Below are 26363 nucleotides of genomic sequence, written 5' to 3' on the forward strand. Positions count from 1 at the left end.
ATCGCACAGGAAAAATCATCCTGTCTTAATTGATTGCCTCCTGCCTAATTAAGCAGTACACAGGTATGGCAGCTTTTAGGCATCCTCTAGCCTACTGGAATCAGCCTGAAATAATCTGGCCCTCAACAAAAAATATATAGGAAATAAGCTGTTCAAATACATGATTCATAGGCATCAATGGAATAGTCATTTAAGAGAGCTGGGAGAAAGCAGAGAACAACGTCCTAACTTCATCTCTAACAGATTCCTAACTGAGGAACTCTACTTCAGCTGTCTACTGTAAAAGCTCAACCAAACATCCTTTTCTTGACTTAGGGACATCGTTTTCTCCTAGTAGACAGGAGGATAAGTTCTGAACTCTGCTCACCACTGCTGACCTGTTTTTAAAATAGCGTCTGCCCATATCTCCCATCTCAAGCATAAGAACATTAAGTAGCAAACTAAATCAATCACTCCCTCTGTGTTCATGAAACAACATCAAAGCTGACTGTGGCTCCACGAGATCTAAAACCAAAGGTACAGCTAAGGAAAACAGATTTGATTACACTTGTTACGAATTTGTTTTGAGCAACACTACTAAAAACAATAGCAAGTGATACAAAAATTAAATTTGACCCACTACAAGTATCTGTGCTGTTGATTGGAGGCAAAAAAATCCTGCACATATCTTGCTGCATCCCCAATTATGAGAAACCAAAGGAGAAAGGAAGATCTTCCTAAAGCACAGAAGGCAAGGAATAATTAAACTAAGAGGCTTATTTGTCCTAGTAATTCTACAGGACCAAATCACATTGAATCTTCTTACCCATTTTATTTTTTCATTATGTTTATTTCTCTTAAAGGTTTTTTATAGAAGAAAAATAATTCTGTTGGCAATACCTGTCTTCACTTACATAATAACTTTCAGTGAGCAGAAGAGTACCTTTGCAGACACTACAATGCACACCTGGCATCCAAACCTCTTTTAAGCACCTTGCAAAATATCAAATATACAACCTACACATTGCAGCACTTTGTATCCAGCTTTGAATACTAAGCTAAAGGAAGATAAGACTTCTGAAGGCATACAGAATTTCCATATTCTTTTCCCATGCCTGAATTATACTACGCAAAACACAACTGTAACAACAACATGTTGTGGAAGCTTCTGGTATCCTGTGAAAGACAAGTTTGCATAATTCAGGACAGGGAACCAGTTTAAGTTGCTAACATGCGACTGATCAAAAAAAAACATACTGCAATATAACCCAGAGTTCATAATGTGCTGGGAATCATATTATCTTTCTGATGAAAGTTATTTGCACTTCACAGGGTACCAATGGGAGGTTAACTTACTACGCAACAGTACTCCAATCTCTTATTAATGGGGAAGAAGGTCAAGCTATTTTTCTTAAGCTTCATATTTACTTTATTGCTCCTCCTTATAAGATCCCCAAAGTTTTTCACCTTTCATCATGCTTGAGGAATTAGCATCACCCAGCCAAAAGAAGACCATAAACATCAGTTTCTTTTAATGAACTGATGTTCTCACAGCATAAATACAATGACCAAAGATCAAACCTGTGTACATTACCATCTTAGTTTTGTTTCGACCATTTTGTATTCAACTGTCCTGCATATTTAAAACTAATTTCAAAAAAGTTTAGAAAAGAGCTCCTAAAATGACCAAGCAACCAGAGAAACCCTTAGCAGAGAGGATGAGAACAGCTTGTTCAGCCTAGCAAAAGGATATGATTATTCCACAGGCAAACACAAATAAACAACAGTGCAGAAGAGTAGAGAGAAAGGAAAATGAGTATAAACAAGTTAGGATTTTCAAATTAAATTTCTTTTTAATAAGTTACTCAGTCCTCAGAGTAGCATGGTTCTAGAACCGTCTTCCAGAAGAAAGAGTAAGGATAAAAACTGCTTTTAAAATTGAATTTGACAAGTAGGAATTACATGATATAACACTAGAAGGAGATTTGATTTAACAACAAAGAAATCCATGATGCTCCTAAGTACCTTAATCCCCCACATTCCAAATGTATAATGACAGTTTTGTCATTATAGGACAAAATATAAAAGCAAAGATATAGCACTGCCTCATATATCACTTCAGTAGAAAGAAGAACAGCATTGTCTTCTGTATTTTTCGCAGAGGACAACTGATAAGTTAGTTACCATTACAGGAAATTGCAAGTTGCTGTAGTGCTTCTGCCCACAAAAACCCAAGAGATCTGTACAAGTTCTGTGACCACGGCATCATATTTTCCATTATAGTAAAGACAATATTCATGAAGCAGCTGGTTCCTTATAAATACAGTTCTCCTATTCACAGCAAATGAAGCAAGTAGTAGACAAAAAAACAATTGGACCACTAAGAAACAGACTAAATTTTTTCTTTTCAGAAAACACTTTAGAAGATTGAAAAACGTAGTTTAAAAACAAACGAACAAACAAAAGACAGAATTTTCTTAAAGCAGTGACATTACTTCATATGACGTTCGTAAACACTAAATTACTCCTCTGGTAACCTGACTTCATCCAATTACAAGACTTCTCTGCAGAATACATTTCAATATTAAGACAGAAGAACGCCCATGCTGAGTCATTTCAGGACTTAGTAACACAGTAGTTGTTACTGATAGCATGGGAATTCCCTTTCAGGCTTTCTTGTTTCAAAATCATATGATAGGCAGAAAATACAGTGCTTCGTAACAGACCACAACATGCTAGTATTTGCTTTCTCCATATACATTTGGTTAAAGATAATATAATACAATACAGACTGCAGCCGCTTTAAACACCAGAGGAAACAATTAAGCTCCTTCCCTGGCCAAGAACCAGCTTATCATTAGTATCTTTGCATGAAAGGCTGAATGCTCTTGAAGCTTTTGAGAATTACATCCATAATCCATTGAACACTCAGTGAAACAGCAGCAGGAGCTGAACAGGACAGTAGAAAAAGCAGTACAAAGTTTTATTTTTTCAACTTGGAGGCAATGAATCATTTATTTAGAGACTAAGAAATGCAAGCTATTGTATTGCCCTGCTGCTCACCCAACCTAACTATGAAAGACAAGTTATGCATGTTTGAATTATATGACTAAAACAGCTAAAAAAAGCAATGTGAATTATGTCTGAAATTCTCAATTCTTTTATGATTCCACGTTCCCCATCATAGTATCACATGTGGAGTATGAAGAATTGTTTTTACTTAGAAACTAAATTAAAAAATGAGAATGACTGCTACCAAACTTCAGCAGTTATTATTCAATGAACTCACTTCTGCTCCAGTTAGGATCTGGAAAAGACATTTTATAGATACAAGTACATGAGAACATGTGAAACCAAGATATCTGGAAAAATGCATCTCTCTGGAAAGATACAAAAGTTTTTTTGCATGAAAAAAATCCCCAAGTGAAATAACAAGATCATAGCTTCTTATGCACTAATTTTGTACTTTTTTTTTTTTTTTTCCAGCCAGCTTACCTCAAAAAATTCTGTATATATAGCCAGGTTCACCACTGTACTTTTATAATTAGGTTTATGAGACAAAAAAAATCACTCATGAATACTCTATGTCAAAACAGTTTAGAGGCAGTCTTTTTTTGTGTGTGGAATTTATATAAAAGCCCTAGTAAAAAAGACAATCCCCCTGCAAAAGATAGTATTTCTATCTTGTGCCTGTTTCTCTATGTGTTAAGCAAAATAAAATCAACTACTTCAAGTTACTAATTCTGCTAGTAATAAAAAAAAAGGACAACACTCACAAAAAGTAAAGATTGCTAGTAATTACAAATACTTAAAGATATCTGTTAACTTTTATATTACACTCTGCAGCTCTGCATTACAATTTAAAGCACTTAAAAAGGTATGGCATTACTTAAATCAACTGTGAATGCACTGAACTTCCAACCATTTAAACCAAAACTCATTCAATTCAAAACTTTGAATGCGTAAGGTTATAGCAAAAATAGCAACTAAGATGGAGAAAGAAGGCCATCAAAAATCAGAGGGTAGAACTGAAGGCACAGCAATAAGCCATGAGATATCTGAACAAGATACATGTTACTTTTTTGGATTGTTTAATATAATATTCAAAACAATTTGGGCAGACCAGTAGGCCTTATTATAGAAATTAAAAGTATACAAGTCTTTCTATAGTGAAATTTCCTACATAATCTACATGACAACTCCCCAGACTTGGTTGCTTTTTCACAAAGCAACTACTACTAAGGAAGGACATTACAAAGTACAATATTAGCAAAAAGTACAAGAAACACAGATTTGATATTTTAACTGAAGATGCGCTAGAATCAATATAAAGGAAAAACTTCATTACTGGTTCAGGAGTCCAGCTATGGGTGGATTTTGCCAAGTTAAGCATTTAAGCATATGCATTTTAAACATGTATCTAAAACATCTTTTAAATTAGATGCCTGAAGAAATTACAAAATTAAGTGTTACCTAATAATCCAGAAGGCCTGTTGTAGCAGAGAGATTACTTTTTTTAGAAAAAGAGTTGTTTGTTTGTTTGTTTTTCTAACTTGGAAGTTAAAGACAAGGAAACCCTTCTCCATATGTACCAAATAAAAATAGACAAATCTACTTAATTGCCCCTACACAGAGTTAAGTCTCTGTAGAAAGAGAACATCTGTGCATAAAGTGAGCCCTTCAAGAGAGAACAACGTATTTAGCATCTCGGTTGATGTAACAAGAAATGCACTCTATCACTGATACCAACTGTAGGATAAGGCTGAAGTAAGCACAATGACCATACGAATGGGATATCTCCACCTATAATTAAACTGGACCATGTGATATGTGCTCTTCTGGTGTACTCCCCAGAAGTCTTCCGTATTTAGAAAGAGAAGGAAACTGCAAAATGCATTAGGAAAAAGGTGCTAAGGATTTGACACCAATCCTAGCACTATTTGTTGTCTCTGAATTCACAATGGTCAACTGCTACTTCAGACAGCACGTTATTAGGGCTCTACATATTACTTCAGAAAGAAGGATTCTTCAAAATGAATGCGTTAAAATAAAAGGTGACCTCATCTTGCAACCACTATAACAATTAAAATGCAAAAAGTCTTCATGCTACTTTAGGCGTATTTGTTCTACCTTCAATTTAAGCGTCTCATCATGTATTTTTTTAACACTGCATTCAGATACTGGCTTATGCACAAATGTATGTACTGTAACATTTCTTTAATACAGAAGTTTGACTCCATCTGAAAAACCATGCACATACCACAGATTCATCTTACATTTAGACAACTTAAGAGATTATAGTATTTTCTAACTGCATTATGTCAACTTCACTGTCTCTTCCCTAAACACAGTCAGGAAGGACGTATTCCAAAATTCATTTCAACTAAAGCTCTGCATGAGCCTGAATTTTTTCCCTAACAGGGTTGAGCCTCCAAAATGACATGTAAATGAAAAATCCTAGATCACCTAAAGACATAAACCAGGGTAAATAATGCTTGCTGTTCTCCAGGGCTTGCAGGTTATCAAATCATAACAACCAAATCATAAGAGTTCAGCACTGAAACCAACTACTTACTCCATCATTTGATTAGATTTTCAAATAAATAAATAAATATGCACAAATATTTTACACTGTACCAACTTTAAAGCTGGTTAGGAGTAGCTAATGAGTCAAAGGTTTTCTATTTCAGAAAAACTAAGATACTTCTATTTGCCTTAACCGGTATACTATGCAGCATCTGCACCACAGTCTACAGTATAAAAAAAAAAAAGGATTTTTGTTTTACTGAGAAAAATTCAGGCATTTCCCCAGTTGTCTTAACACAGGGACTGAGGCAGTATTCTGTGGAATGCATGGTCACAAAATTAAGGGATTTGAAATGAACAAGTAGAAATATTTCTTACAAGGACAGACCTCACTTTCCTAAGGCTAAAAGACTCCATAGCACACAGCATTTTAAAGTTGCACATAGAATACAGTAAGCATTGTGTCAAACACTGTAACATTTGAACTAAAAAGTTTTAAAAATCAGGGGAACTTGCAGCTTAGGTAGCAATTCCTTGAGACAGAAATAGCACTTGTCCCTGAAGATGGACAGAATTGTTAAACATGGGGATATAAGGTCTATATCTATCAAGAACTTTCAAGCACTCTTCACAAAGATAGATTACTCACTTCAAAATCAAGGTCTAAATTACTTCTCAAGAACAGAGTTCATCCTTCAGTATTCTTTCTTTGACAACTTAAGAAGAAAGTTGTATTTGTTCATGTCTGATCTGGAACAAAAAGCGTTCACTCTCCAGTGCTAGACCAGGACAAAAAAGTACCCATGTGGCATCATCTCCTGCCATGACTCCTTGTGTACAGCACCGTACAGAACCAGGCTTACGTTTAATAAAAACTTACATGTTTACCACTTTAAACAAGCTCCAATTTCCTGTTTTATGGAGAAAGCTCTTTAGCAAAAAGAAAATCTGAAATAAATCTGAAAAACAATCTTTTTTGCTCTGGAAGGAGAAATGTACCACTGAGTTTATGCTTATATATATATGTATACACATACACACGTATAGGTACACATAGATTTTCAATGTAATCTATCACCTCATATTCTGTGGGCACAGATACAGAATATATTGAATTTAATACAAGTGTTCTAGGCTTGTATCCAGCTACTCCCTGAAACAGAAATGAGTCCAGAAGTACGTGCACTTCTATGACAAAAGTCTCAAAAAGCCAGTAGTTGCTTTATGTAACAGCAACACTATACATGAATTACAGGATAAAGTATGGGACATGCAGACATAAATTAAATATTCAATTCTGCTTCTAGCAGAACACATCAAAAAATCAATGAAATTTGACTTTCTGTTCCAGCTAAAAAGAAAAACTTAGGGTTCAGACTCATCAGTTAGATTTTCTGTTAGCTGAGGAGTTTATGGTAACACCTGTTCCCTTCCTAATAAAGAGCAACACTGCTACCCTTCCATTCTGTAAATATAGCATATTGTGTCAACGTGGTAGATGCTTTAAGGATCATTTAAAGTGACTTTTTTTTTTTTTTCCTTAAACATCTCACAGCACAGCACAAGAAGCTGTAAGTCATGTCTATGTGAAGGCAAGCACTGGGCAATGTGTAAGAGATCCTAAGTGACTTAAAGGCAAGAAGTAGGTGGCAATAGCTAACACAGAGCAGCGCAAGCCGAGTCTAGTAATGCTGGTGACAGTCCTTAATTTTGACTTTACACTCTTCAAAGCAGGAGGGCCGTTTTCACACTTAAGGGAAGTTGTCATTTGTCACCTCACAGAACTTCAAAAGCATAGCACCGTTCATCCTGGGCTTTTCTTTCAGAATCTTCCAAAATAAGTAGCACACGATCAGTAGTAAAGTTGCTAGTTAATAAATATACGTAACTGTTTTATGTGTTAGTATGTTAACTTTGGTAATGTTATTATTGGTATTAAAAGTACGCAATGGCAGTGAGGACTGAGGGAGGGAACAAACTTGCTCTGCACAAATTCACAAAGTCTGGCTTCGCCACTTTGGTACGGCTGTCTCTGTTCGCAGAATCATGAAGGTTGGAGAAGACCTCCAAGATCATCTGGTCCAACTGTTCCCCTACCACCAACGTCACCCGCTAACCCATATTCCTAAGCACCACGTCCAACCTTCACTTAAACACCCCCAGAGACGGTGACTCCACCACCTTCCGGGGCAAAAACCTTTTCAATACTCCAGAAGGGGTCACTTCCAGCCCCTCGGGGCGGCCTCCCTGCCTCCTTCCCTGTCTCCCTCCTTCATTCCCTCCTTCCATCTCTCCCTGCCTCCCTCCCTCAGCCTCTGCCTCCGGTCCCCTCCGGGTCCCCCCATGTCCCTGTTCTGCCCTGGCAGCTCCCCCAGCCCCTCCGGCGGCCAGACGAAGGCAAAGCGGCGGGGAAGGAGCTGGGGAAGAAAAGTTTACGGGAGGTTTTTCTCCGGCTGCCGGCAGGGGAGCCCGCTCCCGGCGCCCATTCAAACAAAAGAAGCCTCTTCCCCCGCCCGCCCGCCCCACTCACTTCGCAGGGCCCCGATGAGGAGGCTGCCGTCCTTAATGAGCTCCTTGATGAACTTGTTCGTCCTCTCCAGCTCGATCTCGTGGCACTTGAGACGCTCCCTGAAATCCGGGCTGTCCAAGTAGGAATCGCTGAACTCCAGAGTGGGCAGCCCCATGGTCAGCGGCGGAGGGACGGCGCTGCAGGGATCCTGGGGGAGCTGAGGCGAGAGGGGAGAAGGGAGAAGGGAGGCTCCCGACCCGCAGCACCGGCCCCTCGGTGCCCTGGACGGCGGGGAGGCAGGCGGCGCTCGGGCGGCTGTCACCCAGCTACATGCTGCCCGCGGGGCGCCGCCGCTCCGTGGCTTCCGGCAGCGCTCTGCCTTCCTCCTTCCCCAGCCCGAAGTTCAGTCTGAACCTCCCCTGGCCCAGCCGAGGAAGCCCTCCTCCTCCTCTTCTTCCTCCTCCTCCTCCCGCCGCAGCATGCTCACACGGCGGGGATGAGGCCCCGGCAGTGCCCGCCCCTCGCTCCCCGCCGCCCCCTTCGTGCTCTGCCCTCCAGCGGCGGCGCCACCCGGGCTCGGCCCGGCTGGGGCGGTGAGGGCATGAGGGCAGCCTCTGCCCTGCCTCGGGGGATTTCGGGGGCACAGAGGGAGGGAGGATCCAGATTGGGGACAGGAAGGCTGAGGGGTAACTGTGAGGGGAGCTCCGAGTGTGCGGGGCACCTCTGTGGAGGCTGCGGGAGACAAAGCTTATTGCCTAGTTAAAACAAGAACTTAAAAACTTCTGTGCAGGAAGGAGGAGGGTTTATTTATACAGAGCCACAGGCTGGTGTGGAGGAGTGTGGCCCACCTTTGCTGGGCAAAGGTGAGCCATGAGGCAGGCTGCCACAGCTGAAGGAGCTCAGGGCTGAGGCAGCGACCCCCAGCATGCCTGCACCACCAGGGGATCTGCCATGGCACCCCAGCACAGGCCTGCTGTGCTTGTGAGGGCCTGCGGCAGGGTGACACTCCTTCGAGGGTGGGTAATGAGAGGAGAGAGCAGCAAAAGGTAAAGGAGGAGGAGAGAGGGAGGTGCAGACTGAGGAAATAGCAAACAAATGGTAGTAACACCTGTCGTGCTTGGTTGCTGTGTGGGGATACAGCTGAGCCGACTCCAACCTGAAGATGAAGAAACTGCAAGCCTGGTTAAGATAACAAAGACAACAAAGTGATGTTTTTCAAGTATGCTTGTGGGTTTATCTCAGCAAACAGAAGCAATTTGGATGATTCTTGTATGTTTTTCTGGAGTGATTCTTTCCAATATACTGTATACAGTATACAAATATGTATACAAATTTATGTACCATTTTTTAATGAGAGCTGTCTGTAAACACACCTTCGAGTAGTGAACAACTCCATTGGAAACAACCAGCAACATTGGCCACACAAAGATCTTAAGCACAACCCATGTCTTGCCAAATATTGCTTTCAAGAAGATGATGCTTCTCTGTTAGCTGTCCATGCGCTCCTGCTGTCAAATCATTCTCAGCCTTCTCATTTACACAATTCAGCTGTGAAGGTGAGGGAAGGCTCAATGCTGTTGTGTGTTGTAGTTCCTTTATGCAATTTGTGTTATTCACACTTTTTAACTGTTTGTCAAAGCTCACTTCTTCATATTCACAACAGGTTTCTGTAGGTAGTAGAAATACAGAAAATGTGCTGTAGTTTCTAACTGTATGGCCTGCACTATTTATTAAAGTGGAAATAATAATAATAATAATAATGTTCTGGTTTTACTGGGCTGAGAGTTTCTGCCTGTAAGACAATCTCTAAGCTATGTTTATATTAATAGACATATTTAAGACTCTTTCAGTTCATACTGACCCCAGAACTGTGCTCATCAACATGCTGCCTGAGACAAATTCATTTTTTTAGTAGTAAGAAGAATGAGACTGGAAAATGTTGGGATAACAACTTTGTTACCTTGCTTTTTCAGGCATTAGCATCTAATCTGTCTTGTAAACAAACAACCCCCCACCTAGTATAACTACTGGAAGGATGTTCAAAATATAGTCTTCTCTGATTATTAAAAAATTAATTTTCATATATTTATAGAATCATTTTAGGTACACTTGTTCTTCCTTATGTATCATTCAGTAGCTGAAAAGACTGTCTTCTACCATGTTTTTTCTTTGATGTAATTTAGAAAGCAGTAATATCATTGAATCACAGAATCATCTAGGTCAGAAGTGTCCTTCAAGATCATCAAGTCCACCCATCAACGTGGCCAACCAAGTCCTATCATTAATCATGTCTCTTAGTGCCACATCTACAAGTCTCTTAAATGCCTCCAAGGATGAGGATTACACTGCTTCTCTGGACAGTTTGTTTTAATGCCTAACCACCCTGCCCATGAAAAAGTTCTTGCTGATATCCAATCTAAATCTCCCCTGGTGCAACATGAGGCCGTTTCGTCACATCCTATCATTCTGTCACCTGAGAAAAGAGACTGATGCCCTCCTCACTGCAACCTTTCCTTTAGTTGTAGAAAGCCATGAGGTCTTTCCTTTAGTTGTAGAAAGCCATCAGGTCTCCCCTCAGCCTCCTCTTTTCCAGACTAAACAACTCCAGTTCCCCCTGATACTCTTCATAGCACTTATTTTCTAGTTCCATCACCAGCTTTGTTGCACTTCTCTACTCTTAAGCAACTCAACATCCACTCAATATTTGAGGTGCAGTTTCCCCAGTGCCACAAAGAAGGGGACAATCAATTCCCTAGTTCTTCTGGCCACACTATTTCTGTTGCAGGCCAGGATGCCATTGCTTTTTTGGCCAATGTTCAGCCAGCTGTCAACTAATAACCCCAGGTCCTTTTCTGCAGGGCAACCTTCCAGCCACTCTTCCCCATGCCTGTATTTGCTGCCTGGGGTTGTTATGAACAAAGTGCAGGACAAAGCACTTCTCCTTGATGAATGCCATACAATTGGACTCGACCCAGCCCATCCAGATCCCTCAGCAAAAGCCTTCCTACCCTCAAGCAGACCAACAGTCCCTCCTGCACTGGGTTTACATGTCAAGGATTTGGTGGCAGGAGAGCTGCAGGGGTGGCCTCTGTGAGCAGAGCCCAGCAGCTACCCCATGGGCAGCCCCCGCAGGCTCAGTTTGGGAAGAACGGCATCCCGTGGGAGGGACCCCACGTGGAGCAGGGGCAGAGAGTGACTGTGAAGAGTGGCAGAAGGGGCAGAGAATGACTGTGAAGAGTGGCAGAAGGGGCAGAGAATGACTGTGAAGAGTGGCAGGAGGGGCAGAGAATGACTGTGAAGAGTGGCAGAGACGAAGTGTCAGGGACTGACTGCAGCCCCCATTCCCTGTTCCTTTGTGCTGGTCGGGGGGAAGAGGTAGGAGAAAGTGGACAGAAGGAAGGTGTTTTTAATTTGCTTTTAGCTCTCACTGTTTTAGTCTTCTAGAGATAGGCAATAAATTGTATTAATCTCCCTGTGCTGAGTCTGTTTTACCAATGATGATAATTGTTGAGTGATCTCCCTGTCCTTATCTCAACCCTTGAGCCCTTTTCGTCATATTTTCTCCCCTTTTCCTTTGAGGACAGAGAGTGAGAGAGTGGTTATGATGGAGCTTATCTTCTCAGCAGGGTAAAACCACTACACCACCTCACTTGCTATTGTCTGTGAACTTACTGAAGGTGATCTTAAGCCCCTCATCAAGATCACTGATAAAAATATTAAACAAATCTGGCCCCAAGACTGAGCTTTGGAGACCACCACTGGTGACCAGCTTCTGACTGAATTGAACTTCATTCACTGTGACTCTTTGAGCCAAGCCATCCAGCCAATTCTTCACCTAGCAAACTGTACACCTGTCTCCAATCCTGCTACATGATAGCTAAATAAATCATAGAATTCTGTCATAAAATAAAATATCTCATTAAAATTTTGATTTCATGTTACTTGATCATGGTCTACTGAAATAGTACACAACACCTTTTACAGACACATTAATGACTACACTACTACACTACACCTTTAACATCAAATTTTCTATCTCATGGCCAAAATATGTCTATGTTTTACTTAGTTTATGTCTATGTTTTCTTAGTTTACTAATCCATCAAAATCTTTCTCTACCTTTGTTTTCAATCAGCAGATTCTAAAGGTAAAGCAGAAATACTCATTGGTCCCAAACACATTTTAGTTCAGAGCAATTATTCTAAGCAATCATTCTAAGCAGTCAATATGACTCATTTCTTACTCTATAATGTTCCATCTTCAAAATTTCCATAACCACACTGCTACTTTTGGTATCAGGATCATGTTTGGAAATATTAATGGGACCGGGACTAAAACTGTACTCAGCAACATTTACTAAGAACTTCCCTCCAGTCTGATATCCCTCCAAATAACTTACTATTATCCATTTAACTGGTTCCATATGTTTCTCAGAATGATCCATATCATTCATAGCTGAACTGAGAATTTCCTAGCTTATAATGTATCAGATACCATGTAAAAATCTCCATAGTTCCCATGTACTTCCATTCCTTCTTCTCAGAAGAAGCTTTTATTTTTAAAGGAGACGGGTGAGTTAGCAATGACCTTTGTTTCATAAAGCTATATTTGATCAGATGTAAACCCAACCCTAATTTACCTTCCAGTGGCAGAGAAAATGTTTATGGGTTACCTGTGAGCTTAATGAGCACTTAAGCCTGTGACTGGAGGAGGATATGCTAAAGGAGCAGTTTGGCACACCTACAGAGAAGTTAACTAGCAAGAACAAAAAAATCTTCACAAAAATATGTCTTACTATGTGTTTTGTGTTGGAGTTAGGTGGAATGCTAAAGAAAGCAAGGTATTTGAGGATTCTTTTGGGAAGTATAAAAGTTCCAAGTGGTACAGTGAGCTGAAATATTACTTTTTTTTTTTTTTTTTCTTTTTCTTTTTTCATTGTCCTGAGAAGATTATGATGGAGAACCCTACTAGATACACAGGTTTTCAGGACTTTTAAAGGCAAGATAAACTGGGGAGGAGCCTAGACATACTGAAAAAGCTTTTCTCTTGAATACTAACAGTATGCTAGGAGAGGGTGGTGGACTGTACTAAATGACAACTCATTTGGACACCTCAGTAGGTAGAAGAAGGACCAGTCCCTTAAGTAGAAGGTTTTAATAAATGAGTTACCTTGATATTATCACTAGCTGTGAAGAGATAAATGAAAAGTGAGATACTTTTTTTTTTTTTTTTTTTTTCTTTTTTTTTCTGTACCCTGGGGAACTTTGTCCTGTTTCATCCACTTCAATGTTTGTTATTCTAAGCTTGTCCTAAAATCTTACATGTTAATGAGGTCAGATCAATTATCATATATTTCTCCTTCATCTTCTTAAATGTAAATACTGAGCTCAAACTTCCAGTTAATGGCCCCACTGACTCTAAATGATATCTGGAGCATATTCTTATCACAGTCTTATTATCTAGATTGCCTGGGGATGGAAAAAGAGAGGTGTGTGTTGGTACTGCTTACTGCAGTGTGTGTTTCTGCTCATACTCTATACTCTACATGTGCAGTCCCCAGTTTTATGATTCTACTTAGTCCTGTTAGTTTTGTTGTTAATGCAGACAAGGACGGTGAGTGACTCTCATCTACAGGGGAATATTTTAGAATAGAGAGTCTGTCATCTACCTTGTCATTTCTTCTGCCCAATGTACACAACTGTTGGAAAATTACTTATGGAGTTGCGTGGCATTGCTCTGTTTTCTGAAAACTGCTGCTTTCCCTTGAGAGAGTGCAGGATCATAGGCAAGAGACTGCAAGGACACTGATGCTTGTGAGTCCACTTGAGTTGCTCAAGGGTGCAAGATAAGCTCCTTACCTATATAGTCCAGAAAATATTAATAAAATCAAAAACACCACTCAAGCAGAGTACAGAGTTTACATAGTATTTGAATCTGTTTTAGCTTCTCTAAAGATCTTGTTTTATCTAAGTTTCCAGTTGGTTTCTTCATGGGAATTGTCAAGATTCCCAGTAACTTGCTAGGAAGAATGCTATTAAAAGTTTTCAGTTTCTCCTTCTTAAAGTAAGATTCTAGATGCTAGGTTTATGTTGGCTAACACTGACAAGTCGTGTTCCTCTCCCCCCACCCCCCAACTGAACATAAATAAAAATGAACTAAGGAAGTAAGTCTAAATTTCATAATTCCTTGTATGTATGAACTGAAAGTGATACTACTCTCTATTTGGAATACAATCTTCATGTTGTTAACTGATTGTTAAATGATATAGCTGCCAAAGTTTTTGTTGTTGTTCTTGTTTCTGCAAGTTAACATTGTTAGAGGAGGAGAGCAGCTAACCAAAATCACAGTTTAGAAGTAAAAAACTGTAATTTAGTATGTACTGACTCATGTTATCCTAAGATACTGGTTTCTGTGCAGAAAGGCCCACTTGCATCTCCATTCCTATCAGTGTTTCAGATTGTAATAAATAATTACAGATCAATAATATTTTTTGAAAAACTTCCAGTCCTTTTAATAGTTAAGTTAGTTCCAAGTGGTTTGGAGAAGCTTCAAACAGCAAAGTTCAAAGCTAAAATTAAAAATAATGTTTAGTAACTCCTATGCTGTGTTTGTTTAAGCATTCTGGGTACTTCTGTCTTGAATCTGAATATTCCCTGATTGGTGTGGTTCTGTCTTCTAGTATTCTCAAAATGGCATTTACCTGAAGATAAAGTTACTTAAAACCAAATGATATCCAGACATTTGGACTAGATACAGTACAAAAGACTGAGCAGGGAAAGGCTACTCAACATTCTACATGAAACAGTACATGTGGCAATTTAAAAATCACAGCAATGTAACAAGGACTAGCAGTTTCACTTATAACTTTCATCTTAGTAGCTAAAGTATTTGCCTACAAAGTGGGAATACTAGATGTTAGGTTCCTGCAGTCTTGATTCACAGCAAAATTTGATTCACATGAAACTTCAGAAAAATCCTTGCCTGACATTTCTTAGTGATCGCTTTAGGGAGCTCCATTCAGCATGGAAATTCTTTGGACCACACCAAAGTCTTTTGTTGTCTGTATCATCATGCAGATAACTTACATACATTATTATACTATTATTATTTATGGTAGTTTATTGGATAAGTAAGTAAATAATAGGATTTCAATAGCCATCACTATGGTGAAAAGAAAAAAAAAAAAATCAGTTTTAACATTGGTATCCAAAATTATCCTTTCACATCCAGAATCTGATTCCATAATGGGAAATGGGATGTCACCCTTGATAGCCTCTTAAATTGTATCTCTTTGGCTGAACATGAAAGGATAAACAGGTATAGTCTGATGTGAACAAATTTTGGTCCTGCTGTTAGTCGACTGACTTCATGTCTGCACCAAATAAAAACTGGGTGATCAAGTGATTCTAGATAATATAAAAGACAGGGTATATTCAGCTTAGACCTTTACAACAATGCTTGGATCAAATTAGATTTCTCTGGTTTCTGCTGACTGTACAGACATTGAGAGAAGGGAATAACAGTAGATTCCTGAAGAAAGCTCAGTCACTTTGGAAGATCATGGGAAAGAGGATGCCCCAGAAAATATAACATGAGAGAGAAAATGGACAGACATGTCTGCTGTCTTCTTTATTGTACGTTCCTCTGTTGTATGGAAACTAGAGAGACAGCAGTTGCAGCAATGCTGTGTAGTGATAGACGGCAACTGGTAGAGGACTGCACATAAAGTCTTTGTTATATTTCTTGGCTCGAAGGAGCAGAACCTGATCTGCTAATACACAGTGGTGAGACAACATCGTTTTTCTCCAGCTAATTTCATCGCATGATTTGCAGGTGCATAAGACCTTTAAAGGAAAGGCCTTTATTGATTTCTGACTTATGTCCATACTTCACTATATGCAAATTTAAAGTAGTAATGGTAATCTGCACTATGTATAAATCAGTGGAAAAATAGACTAATTTATTCTTGCTGTGTCAGTAACATACACCATAAAAATTGGTAGGGCCAAGAGCTCCTGGATGTATTGCATTAGTTGCCATTCACTGGACAATTTTAGTCATTAGCATTCAGAACTCTCTACCACTTAATTTGCATTTAGATTGGCTCAACAGATAACTGAAAAAAAAAATAATAATCGGGGATTCTTTTTGTGGTAAAGTTTCATCTAGTTTTTCTGGGAGCTTTGAGATATGCTAAGGAATCAAGCTGACTCCAGTAACAATTCTTGACAGTGGGCACTTGCATCAAGTAAGGTACGCTCATCATTAATATCTCCCCTGTGTGAACAGAACACAGTTGACATGCCCATTCAAAGGACAAGCCACATAATGCAATGGTAGCATTTTGCCAAGTAAAAGGCTGGACTCAGTTCCAAAAGACAAATCTAGACTTGGCCAAGTTAAACACTGCGATAGAAATGTTGGATGACACATGAACTACTGATTTACCAAAAGCTAACTCTGCCCCAAAGGCTAACTTTAATTATAGAAAAAAGAGTGTAGAAAGTAAGGCAATTCAAGATTGAGAAAATATCTAACAATCAATTGCCATTTTTGCAAAAACAAACAAAAAAAAAATAATCTTTCTTTTCATTGTTCTAAACACATGTTCATGGAGGTAGAAAAACTAAATTAATAATTTGTTTACCTGTATGCCTTTGCTTGTAACTCTCTGTTATTGTTGCATAACGACCCCTGCTTACACATAAGTATGATTTTAATTTTGGAATCACTAAATGTCTAACAGAGTTACTGCTGCAGCCCCTTAGCATCTACTGAGTCAACATCAAAGATAATTATGAAGTTGTTCTTGCCCTCGATAAACATAAAGGAAAACTATCAGACTCTGAAAAACTAGTGAGTAAGTAGTGGTTCAGGAGAAATTCAGCTATTTTGCTGGGTTTGGAGGGCAGTGAATGCAGCAGTGGAACTTCATCAGCCGTTCCAGTATAAGTTGTCTCCAGCACATCAGAGGTCGTAACATGCTTCCATCGTAAACATTAGTGAGCTGCTCAGGGCTGCTAGTAAGTTCTTGTTTGTTTGTTTGTTTGTTTGTTTGTTTAAAAAATAGGGGTCATGCTGTTACACAGGTTCACTAAATGTTTTATATTTTCAATGTAAAAGTCCCCTAAAGCTCTGCTTTTGCACATGCTGAGAAATGTCTATGGCTAAATAGTTCTGAGTTCAGCTCATCCTTGAGTTCTGCTAAAATCCAGGAGCAAGGTATTCTTTATGGCAAATAAGGGCAGAATAGTTTCTCTCTAGTGATTAAAAGCAATTACACTGGGTTCTAATATTTCTCTTCTCTAAAAATGTATCAGTCAATTTATGTGAAAGCCACTGAGTAGCAGTCCTAGGGTGAAAAACACAGGCTTGTGACTCTGGGTGCTCAGGTCAGATTTAGAACAAAATACATACAATGATTTTTTATTATTATTATTATTATTTTTTTCTTGCAGATAGGGAAAGTGAGACAGAATTAAGTGCCAGAAGCAAGTTACTTGCATAAGTTTATCTACACTTGAACATTCACTAAAATACCTATCATAGAATAGCAGTGTCCCCTTGAGGATTTACAGCAAACTGATCACACTGGAATAAATTAGGGATAACTATTTCAGTAAATCTTCAAATGCATAGATGATATACAATGCAGAAGTAAACTTCCCAAGAATATTTTAACATATTCTTCCTTTATCTGGGGAGCTGTTTTTAACATTTTTTTCCATTTACTGTACAATTGATAATAGCTCTGAGGTGGGTTTTTCCCTTCTTCCTCTAAAATATATGTTACATTATAATTTCCAAGAAATTGAAGTGTTTACTGCCAAATAGTAAGAAAGTGCTTCTTGTTTTAGTATAAAACCCAAATCAAATAGTTAGTGAAGTCTGTTTTTCATGGCTACATCTGTGAATGCACAACAGATCTTCATGTGAACAACGGAAATGTGCACTTTCTTTGAACTCTGTCCCCTTTCTCATCAGTGTTTCATTTTTTTTTTGTTTAATTCTTTATGTTTTCATTACTTTAAGGGAACAACAGGGTGGCCCTCCTGTAGACAGTGGAATAGCTATGTTTTCTTATGCTATAATATACAGCGTAACTTGCTTTGTGGGAGTTAAAATCTTGTTGATTTTGTAGATCTTTAAAACAAAACAAAACAAACCAAAATTGTTATAACTGACTTTTATTAGTAGCAGTTTCATTGAGTTTATAACCAGAAATGTATTGATAATCATGTGAATACATTATTAATACTTAAAAATAAAAAAGACATATAAAAAACTATTGAATTAGGCTTTTGTAGCTAACCTGGGTAATTCTTCATGTAATTGATAAAGACTCAAAGTTGAAAATCATCTGGAAGTGTTGAAATTAAGTTTGCTATGATATATAAAATCCAGGTTAGTTTTCATTTTTCATATCAGTAACATAAATTGGAGCATCTGTCCTCCCAAACAACTGCTGCATGTATTGTGGCTCTGCTTCCCAAGTTGTGGCTGAACATTGCTCATTGATGAGAAGTAGAGAATAATTGTTTTTTCTCCCTCTTTTCTTCTGTGTGGTCGTTGCTTATTTCTTCTCTTTCTTTTCCTTCTAAATAAATTACCCTTATCTCAACCCATGAGCCTTTTTCTTTCCCATCATACTTTCTCCCCACCCCTCATCTTTTGAGGAGGCGGAGTGAAAGACTGGTTGTGGTGGAGTTTATGCCCATCAAGATGAAACCACCACATACACGTGGCACACAAAGCTATCAGATGTTGCTCAGAGCCATGGGAAATAAGTTGAGATTCAAGTTATGGTTAGTCTATTTTGCTGTTTGATGTAGAGTTACTTGCTTGTGGTCCTCGTCTACAATTGGAATTACATAAATGATACTGGCTGAAGACAGATATCTTTGACAGACAGCAGATGCTCCTAATCAGGCATTCTAAAATTAAATTAGAGGTTGATAAAATTATGTATTTTGTTGTTCTCCCTTCCTCATATTGGAGAATGAATATTGTGTAATTTATTGTAACAACTCTCCATTATTCCTCTTCCCCATATTTTTAATGCAGTATATTTTTCCCTAAAATTATAGAAATTGAAGGCTAGAAAGGATCAAGAGGAGTATGTAGTCTGAATTTCTGCTTTGAAGCTCAATGTATGCAAACAATCCCTGACAAAGAACTACTAACATTCTTAGTAAGGATATTTTCTTATTCTCTTCAGATAGTGCCTTCTAGTGTCTCACCTCCTTCCTGTAAAGCTTTTCCCACCTTAATCTTTGACATGAATAGCACTTCTTCTTATTCTTCTCCCACTGGACTTTTACAGTGTGTCTCCTCCAACTTATCTAGACCAAATTCACTGCCTTTTATTTTTTTTTCCCATAAAATTCATTTTTCTAAAACCTCTTGCTCTTTTTTTTTCTTCAGAATTCTCTCTACTTGCTTGCTAGACAAGTTTTTCCTAAGCTGAACACAGAATTTCCTTTGAGGACTCATCACACCAAATTTGTTGGAATAGTTACCATTCCCATTTTATCATCCTAGTACATGATTCTTTGGAAGGACATCATGCTGTTGGCTCAGATTTAATTTAAGTAACTGTAACACATTTCTCGGTTAATCGCACTGTAACCTTAATCCATTTGTCCTCAACATCTAGCTAAATAGTTCTCATTCTTTATTTTCAATTTAATTGTATTTTTTCATAACTGCACAGTTTTATTATTATTATTATTATTATATTTTTTTATTTTTTATTTTCTTTGGTCCAAACCCATGACGAAATGAAAACTAGAATTTGTAAAGTTGGGAGTTGTTCAATGTTCTCTCAATTTGACAGGGATCTTCTGAAAACTGCTTACTTGAAAGTGATTTTTTTCTAACTGCGTGTATACATTTCTGATGCTAAAACTTGTTAGCCTTCATCTTTCAGCCAAAATTTAAAAATTATGCTAATGTCAAGGTTTGTCACACCTTGTTATTTACTAGGCCATAAAGATTCTGTTGAAAGAGGAAACTAAGTAGGCTGAATATCTTTTGTCCTTGACAAATCCATACCAGTGGTTTAGGTTTCTACAGTTTTTCACTTTCTCAGAGTCTTGTGTTTCTTAATAATATCACCACTGTTCCTTTTGTCTTTCCTTTGTCTGTTACTTCTCATTTATAAAACTTGCCAATATCACTCTTTATGCCACATTACATCCCCTTACATCTTAGCTTTTATCGATATGTCCTTGGTCTCTTACGTTCATCCTGGCTTTCACTTTTTGTATGATTCATTCTTCACTGTTTTTCAAGTTATTGAAGAGCTCTTGATGCAGCCATAATGGTCCCTGCTACTCTGCCTGTCTTTTGCTGTACAATAGTTTGGTTTACAAAATAATCTTTCAGTAATCCTACCTGTACTCCTTTGTTCTGCAAATTCTTTCAGAAAATGACTTACCATCTCTTTGCTGAAATCTGCTTTTCTGAGCACTGATGCCCTATTCAATTACTCTTGCAATCTTCCTTTCATTAGAATAATGAGCTTTGTCATTTTGTGATCACTCCCTAAAGGTAACTCTTTAGGTAATTCTTTCCCAGTATCTAGAGCCATATCTAAAAGAAGTGCTGCTGCGATGGAAGAGACTACTCTCTAAAAAAATAATTTGTCCTTGATATGTTCAAAGGATTTAACAGATTTTTCATCAAACAACAAAACAACATAAAAACTTCATCTTTTTAGTACTCTTTTAAGCAAAATATATTTCTATTAAATTTGTATGTAACACTAAGATGTGTGGTTCTGCAGGTGCATTGAGGTGTGGTCTGTAATTCCAATGAAGAAGTAGCCTGGAAAAAAAGAATCCTGGAAAAAGCAATTTTTTTCAACAAATACAAGTGCATTATTCTCTACTTAGGTGCAAATAAAGAGCAACTGTTTAAACAGTTTTATGTGTAATCTTGAGATTATAGCAGATTCACCAGCTGGACTTTACTTACCAATGTTATGTCATTGCTAAAAACTCATTTTGTAGCAGCTCTATAGCTCCGTTATATTAGTAAGCTCTGGTCTTGCCTATTTTGTCTTGTTCTCAGGTATGGTGTTCAAAGAAGGATGTGGACTAAGTGGTGAGAGAGAAACAGGGAGCAGAGATCTAGGAAACAAGAGGAAAGGAAGGCAGTGTGTGTTGTATATAAAGAGAATACTGAGAGGTGATCCAAGTCTACTGCAAAGAAGAGGGAAGTATTTGTTTTCCTTGTTCATGTTAGACAGACAAAAGGTAATTGGTTTAAATTGCAGCATGAGAGATCCAAGCTAGGGAAAAATGGCTAGTGATAAGAGCAATTAAGTGTTGGAATAGTGTTTCATTTTATTTGTAAAAGCTATGAATAATAGAGCACTTACATTTTTTCCTAGAAAATTGTCTGGTACATACTTGTCCTTAAATAAGTCAATTGTGTGTAAAGTAGAAAATCTCTCAAGAAAATTTCTCCTGGCTTCATATCAGGCTATGATATCTCTAAATTACACCATCTCTCTGAATTGTTTCATTTTTTCTTATATTGATAGTTCCTAGCAATAGGAAATTTATCGGATTCTATAAGAACTGAAAACATAATTGAAATCCTAACATCTGTGTTGCAAGTCTGTGAGGTCCTGGCCATCCACACTTTTATATATTTTTTCAAAGGTTAAGCTTAGTTAGGCCTATTTGAAAGCCTGCTGAAGTTAAAGTAAGTTCTGATTATTTTTATTGGGCTTGAATTAGATTCATTTGAATTTAGCTTTGTTAAATATGTTACTTTGTTTTTGTCATTCTAACTACAAATACTCAGAGTAAACTGTCTATGCCAAAAGATGACTGAGTTTGGCATTGTCAGCTGAAGTTACTGGGATACTGGGGGAAAAAAAATCTGCAGATATAAAGATTATTTTTTTTTCCTTTCAAGCATTAAAAGATGAGATATTTTCATTGTTATCAAAGTGAGTATTTCAGAGAGATGTTTTCATTGTTATCAAAGTGAGCATTTAACTTTATGTATCTAGAACAAATTAGTATGTTTCTTCTTACCACATCCTTACCACTTCAAAGAGAGATCTCTGTCTCATTCAGTGCACTTGAGAAAAAACAAACAAACAAACAAAAAACCCACAAACAAACAAACAAAAACAGAACCCCCCCAAATCTTCAGTTTTTATCACTCTGCTTCTGCATCTCAATGTGATGCAAAGGAGATGGGACCCTGGTTTGGAAGAAGTCTTGTCCTGTTGAGCTTATGGTTGTGTTCACAGATCATGAGAAGTGGTAGTATTTCATGCAGCTAAGAGGTTTCACAACAGCAAATTATGTCTGTCTTTTAATGAAAATATTTTAAAGCATTATCTATATATGTAAAAGGTTGAGAAATTATACAGCTGCATTCACATATGTAACTGAACTCTTCCCTATTTTGCATGTATCTAGCAGTAGAAACTTAAATATTATTTATATATACATATTCTGTACATTTGTGTGCTTGTAGTCTAATTACAGAATCACAGACTCACAAAAAATCACAGAATGGTTGAGGTTGGAAGGGACCTATGGGTCCATCTGGTTCAACCTCTGCTCAAGCAGGGACGCCCAGAGCAGCTTATCCAGGACCATGTCCAGACAGTCCAGTATAACACAACACAAATATTTGAATGGCTTTTACCCTAGGCTCCTGTCTGAAAATCTCTTAAAAGTTACTGCATAGTAAGTTCAGATGTCTTTTATGAGGATCTTGCAGTTTCAGAGGCTCTGTTTTGAAAGGTGGACCGCTGTGCTTTGATATTATCTGTCATGCAGGGTATTAGAAAAAAACAGTGACTGTAGTAAGTAGTCAGCCTACACAGACATGGCTTTGCATTATCAGTACTGTGAGAAAGTAGTGTACCATTCTGAAAGAGAGCTGAGACAGTTGGCTTAAATGTCTTGTTCAAAGTGTAACTGGGGTCTGGGACAGATAGTGGAGCTAACTAATGTTCTTTTGAGTTCAGGTTTAGAATTACAGCTTCTAGATCATTATTTTCTCCTGTTCTGTTGGACAGTTGAGTACAGGGTTTGGTGAACATGATTCTTTGCTAAGAGATTAGTATCAGGGATAAATAGTACAGTTTTCACTCAACTGCTTAAACTGATGTAATTCCCTACAAATGGAGAACAGGTTCTCTTTTATGAAAAAAAAAATGTTGCATAAACCTAATGAAAAGAACCATAATCATACAGTATTGTGATAACAGAAACTTGGAAAACCAGTCTGAGGTCTGAGTGAAACAGTAATGACCATGATGAAACAATATCCTCTAGCCAGTAGAAGATCTTCCAACCACATAATTTAGGTCTTTAAAAAAAAGCGTACACATATGACTTCAAATTGCCAAGGCAGAGATATGACAGAGTCTGAACAGAACCAGAGATGGACATATGCCAAAGAAACAATGTTTCACAGGCAAAAATCAAGAAGACGTGACAATCTGCAGTACTTCTGCCAACAGGCTGTCTTCCTCATTTAATTCAAAAAGTAAGCCTCTCTGTGGATTCCAACAGTAAGGAGATGTCCTGAACTTGGTGTCTGGTGCAATGTTGTGTGGAACATAAAATGTTGATTGGGAACTTTGTAGGCAGAAGTAGGTCACATCATCTAGCTATTTAACAGGAAACTCATTACAGGTAAGTTACTTCACATCGGAGTCTTCCTCCCCTCCCACAAAGAGGTGTTTTCATTATTCCTAAACATCTTTGCCTGAGGTGTGTTCTCTATCATGTCATAGGCTTTGTTAGGATTTACTCTCTGCATTGGAGACCTTAATTGTGGGGAAGCAGAATGCTGAATCAGCAGTATCTTCACACACCTGCAGATCTCTTGCTTTCTAGTTGGTACTTGCCTATCCTATCCCACTTCTTCACTTCTTTGTATATCACTGCCCCCTCTACTATTGATTCATTTTAGAGCTGCATCTTTAAATTTGGTGGATTTTTATTTTTTTATTTTTTTTTGGCTAGATATATGGATCTGTACTTTTGTAGTAGCTTAATTCATTAATTCACATCTCAAATATTTGGAATAATGGCACTTTTACTTCGGGGTAGATGTTCAACTCTGCCTAGGCAAACTAAACAACATAGACTTCTATTTCCACATCTGTTTATGTCACTTGTCTGTTATCTCTTTATTCTCACCTCTCTGACTTGACTTTAGCTATAAACTGTTACAGTCAAGGATTGTCTCCTTGCTGTGAATTTGTGTGGGATGCTTATAACAAGAAAAGGGTTATAAGTGCTATAACAGTATGAGCAAACAACAACCCTGGATTTAACATCTGCTTTATCATATATTTACAAAACAATTCATTCTCCTGGAACTGATTTAATCATGCTAGTGTTTGTTCCATAAAAGATAAATTTTGTGCTGATTCAAAAAGCATTTTAAATTCACAAATGTTTCCTTGTATTCTGATTAGGATTTTCCAGAGAAATTCTGAAGAGCAAATGGACAAAAATGACTCCAAGCTCTATTCTAAAACTTTCAGACTTAAGAAATATCTCAAGTTTTCCTGGAATAAAGTGAGTGGCTGACTGTTTAAGGTATTCAACCCATATAAAAGTTACAGACTGTGTTCTTCCAAATGCTTCATGCACCACATCTCAAATGCAGGGAAAAACAAAAACAAAAACAAAAACAAACAACAACAAAAAAAAAACCTGCAACAGCTCTCTGAAAGCCATGCAGAGAACACAATGGAGTGCAGGTCAACATCAAATCCCCTTGTACAGGATGTCTGGAATTTTGCAAATGCATTGTGGGGTTGCAACAACATTGCAGAAGAGGGCAGAATTGCATCCTGAAGAGAGAATTAAAAGTTTAAAGCTGTTTAACATGAGGAGGGCTTGGAAGTCTTTTTCAGAAAACATTCTGTCAGTTTGAACTATTGTTCAAGAAAGGAGAAAAAAAAATAGTCCCTTTTCCTTCCTTTATTTTATAGAAAGACTAGTTCCACTATTTTCCTACAGCACTTGGTTGGGTCTAGTTGTTACACAAGTTTACAGTGCCATACACAAATATGGATAATGTGACATCTGAGCTGACATCTACAGCTAGCCCCACTGTCCATAGCTACATGATGCTGCCCTATGCTTTGCCCTTGCCTTCATCTGACCCAAAAGGATCAGGGAAGACACATTACCACAAAAGTAACCCTAGAATGATGACACTAGTGCCAGGGAAAGGTATGGGGAAATGAGATAATGTTGGAGTGCTGTAATGCATTAATTTAGCTGAGCCATCAATCTGTGTTGCTTGCTGTAAAAACACGTTACTGATTATTTCCATAAGGGTTAGCATAGAAGCAACTGTAGGCCTGCTGTGCCTTGCCAAATGATGACAGCCTGGGTATGTGCACAAACCAAACCAGAGATCCTCGGAAAATTTTACGGAAGGAAATATAAACACCAATTTAGGCAAGAGGTTTGAAGACTGCATTGTAGGACTTGTATACTAAAATACTGTTGGGCATCTTCTACTTTTAGACCACTGCTGAAATGTAGGTGTTTCCTGCAGTAAGGACCAACTATGCTTTTAGCCTAGTTTTCCTAAGATGATGTATATGGTTACCTCAATTTTTATCCTGTTACTTGATGGTTCTAGACATTAAGCTAGGGTAATGACCTCTCCATTCATTTTAGTGATAACACAATCATTTACCCTAATTTTTTCAGTCAATATTAAAAAGGCTTGCTTAAAATGTCTTTATGGTTATAATGTTTTTAATTTACTTAATGTATCCAAAATCTATTTGATTTAGATCAGATACTATATATTTTTTGTTGGTTTAAACAAACAAACAAACATAGAAAAGATGACAAATACATACTCTGTTGAAAAAGGATAGATTACATAGAAAAGTAAAGTCAAGATGGTTTTGGTTTCTGTTACATAAAAAACAAAGTTTTAGTAAAAACTGTAGGCTTCTCTTGAAGAAGCATGTGATTTCTATAGCTCTAGAGAGTTTACTTCTTATTTTGCTATAATAATCATGCAGACCTATAAACAATCTGTGTGCCTGAAACTAGTTGTAGTGCCATTGCTCTTTGACAGTTACCCATGAAATTCAGGGGAGGAACATAATTCTGCTAAATTAGATTCAGTGTTTCAGGTAGTCCCTTTCTTTGGAAAATGCTGTTGGCATTTTCTCACTTCCTTAAATTAAATGCAATATTTAGTTCTGGAAGTCAATCAGCTTGGCCAGCATGTATCAAATGAGTGTTCACCTGTGGAAAAAAGGCAGCAAGTGAATACAGACAACAGTTCACACTAATTGGAGAGAAAATAATTATCTTCTGACTCA

General features: G+C 37.9%; 1 protein-coding gene across 2 annotated transcripts in view; it reads right to left on the reverse strand.

Annotated features, from left to right (window-relative positions):
- ARHGAP42 (Rho GTPase activating protein 42) overlaps positions 1-8537 on the reverse strand; it is a 175929-nt gene extending 167392 nt beyond the window's left edge. For both annotated transcript variants that reach the window (XM_035328301.1, XM_035328292.1), the window contains exon 1: positions 8036-8537. In XM_035328301.1, the coding sequence (XP_035184192.1) occupies positions 8036-8189 (154 nt within the window). In that variant the 5' untranslated portion in view covers positions 8190-8537. The remainder of the gene's footprint in view (positions 1-8035) is intronic.
- Positions 8538-26363: the final 17826 nt, after the last annotated feature.

The sequence above is a fragment of the Oxyura jamaicensis genome, chromosome 1 (genome assembly GCF_011077185.1).
Source record: "Oxyura jamaicensis isolate SHBP4307 breed ruddy duck chromosome 1, BPBGC_Ojam_1.0, whole genome shotgun sequence".
Lineage (NCBI taxonomy): Eukaryota > Metazoa > Chordata > Aves > Anseriformes > Anatidae > Oxyura > Oxyura jamaicensis.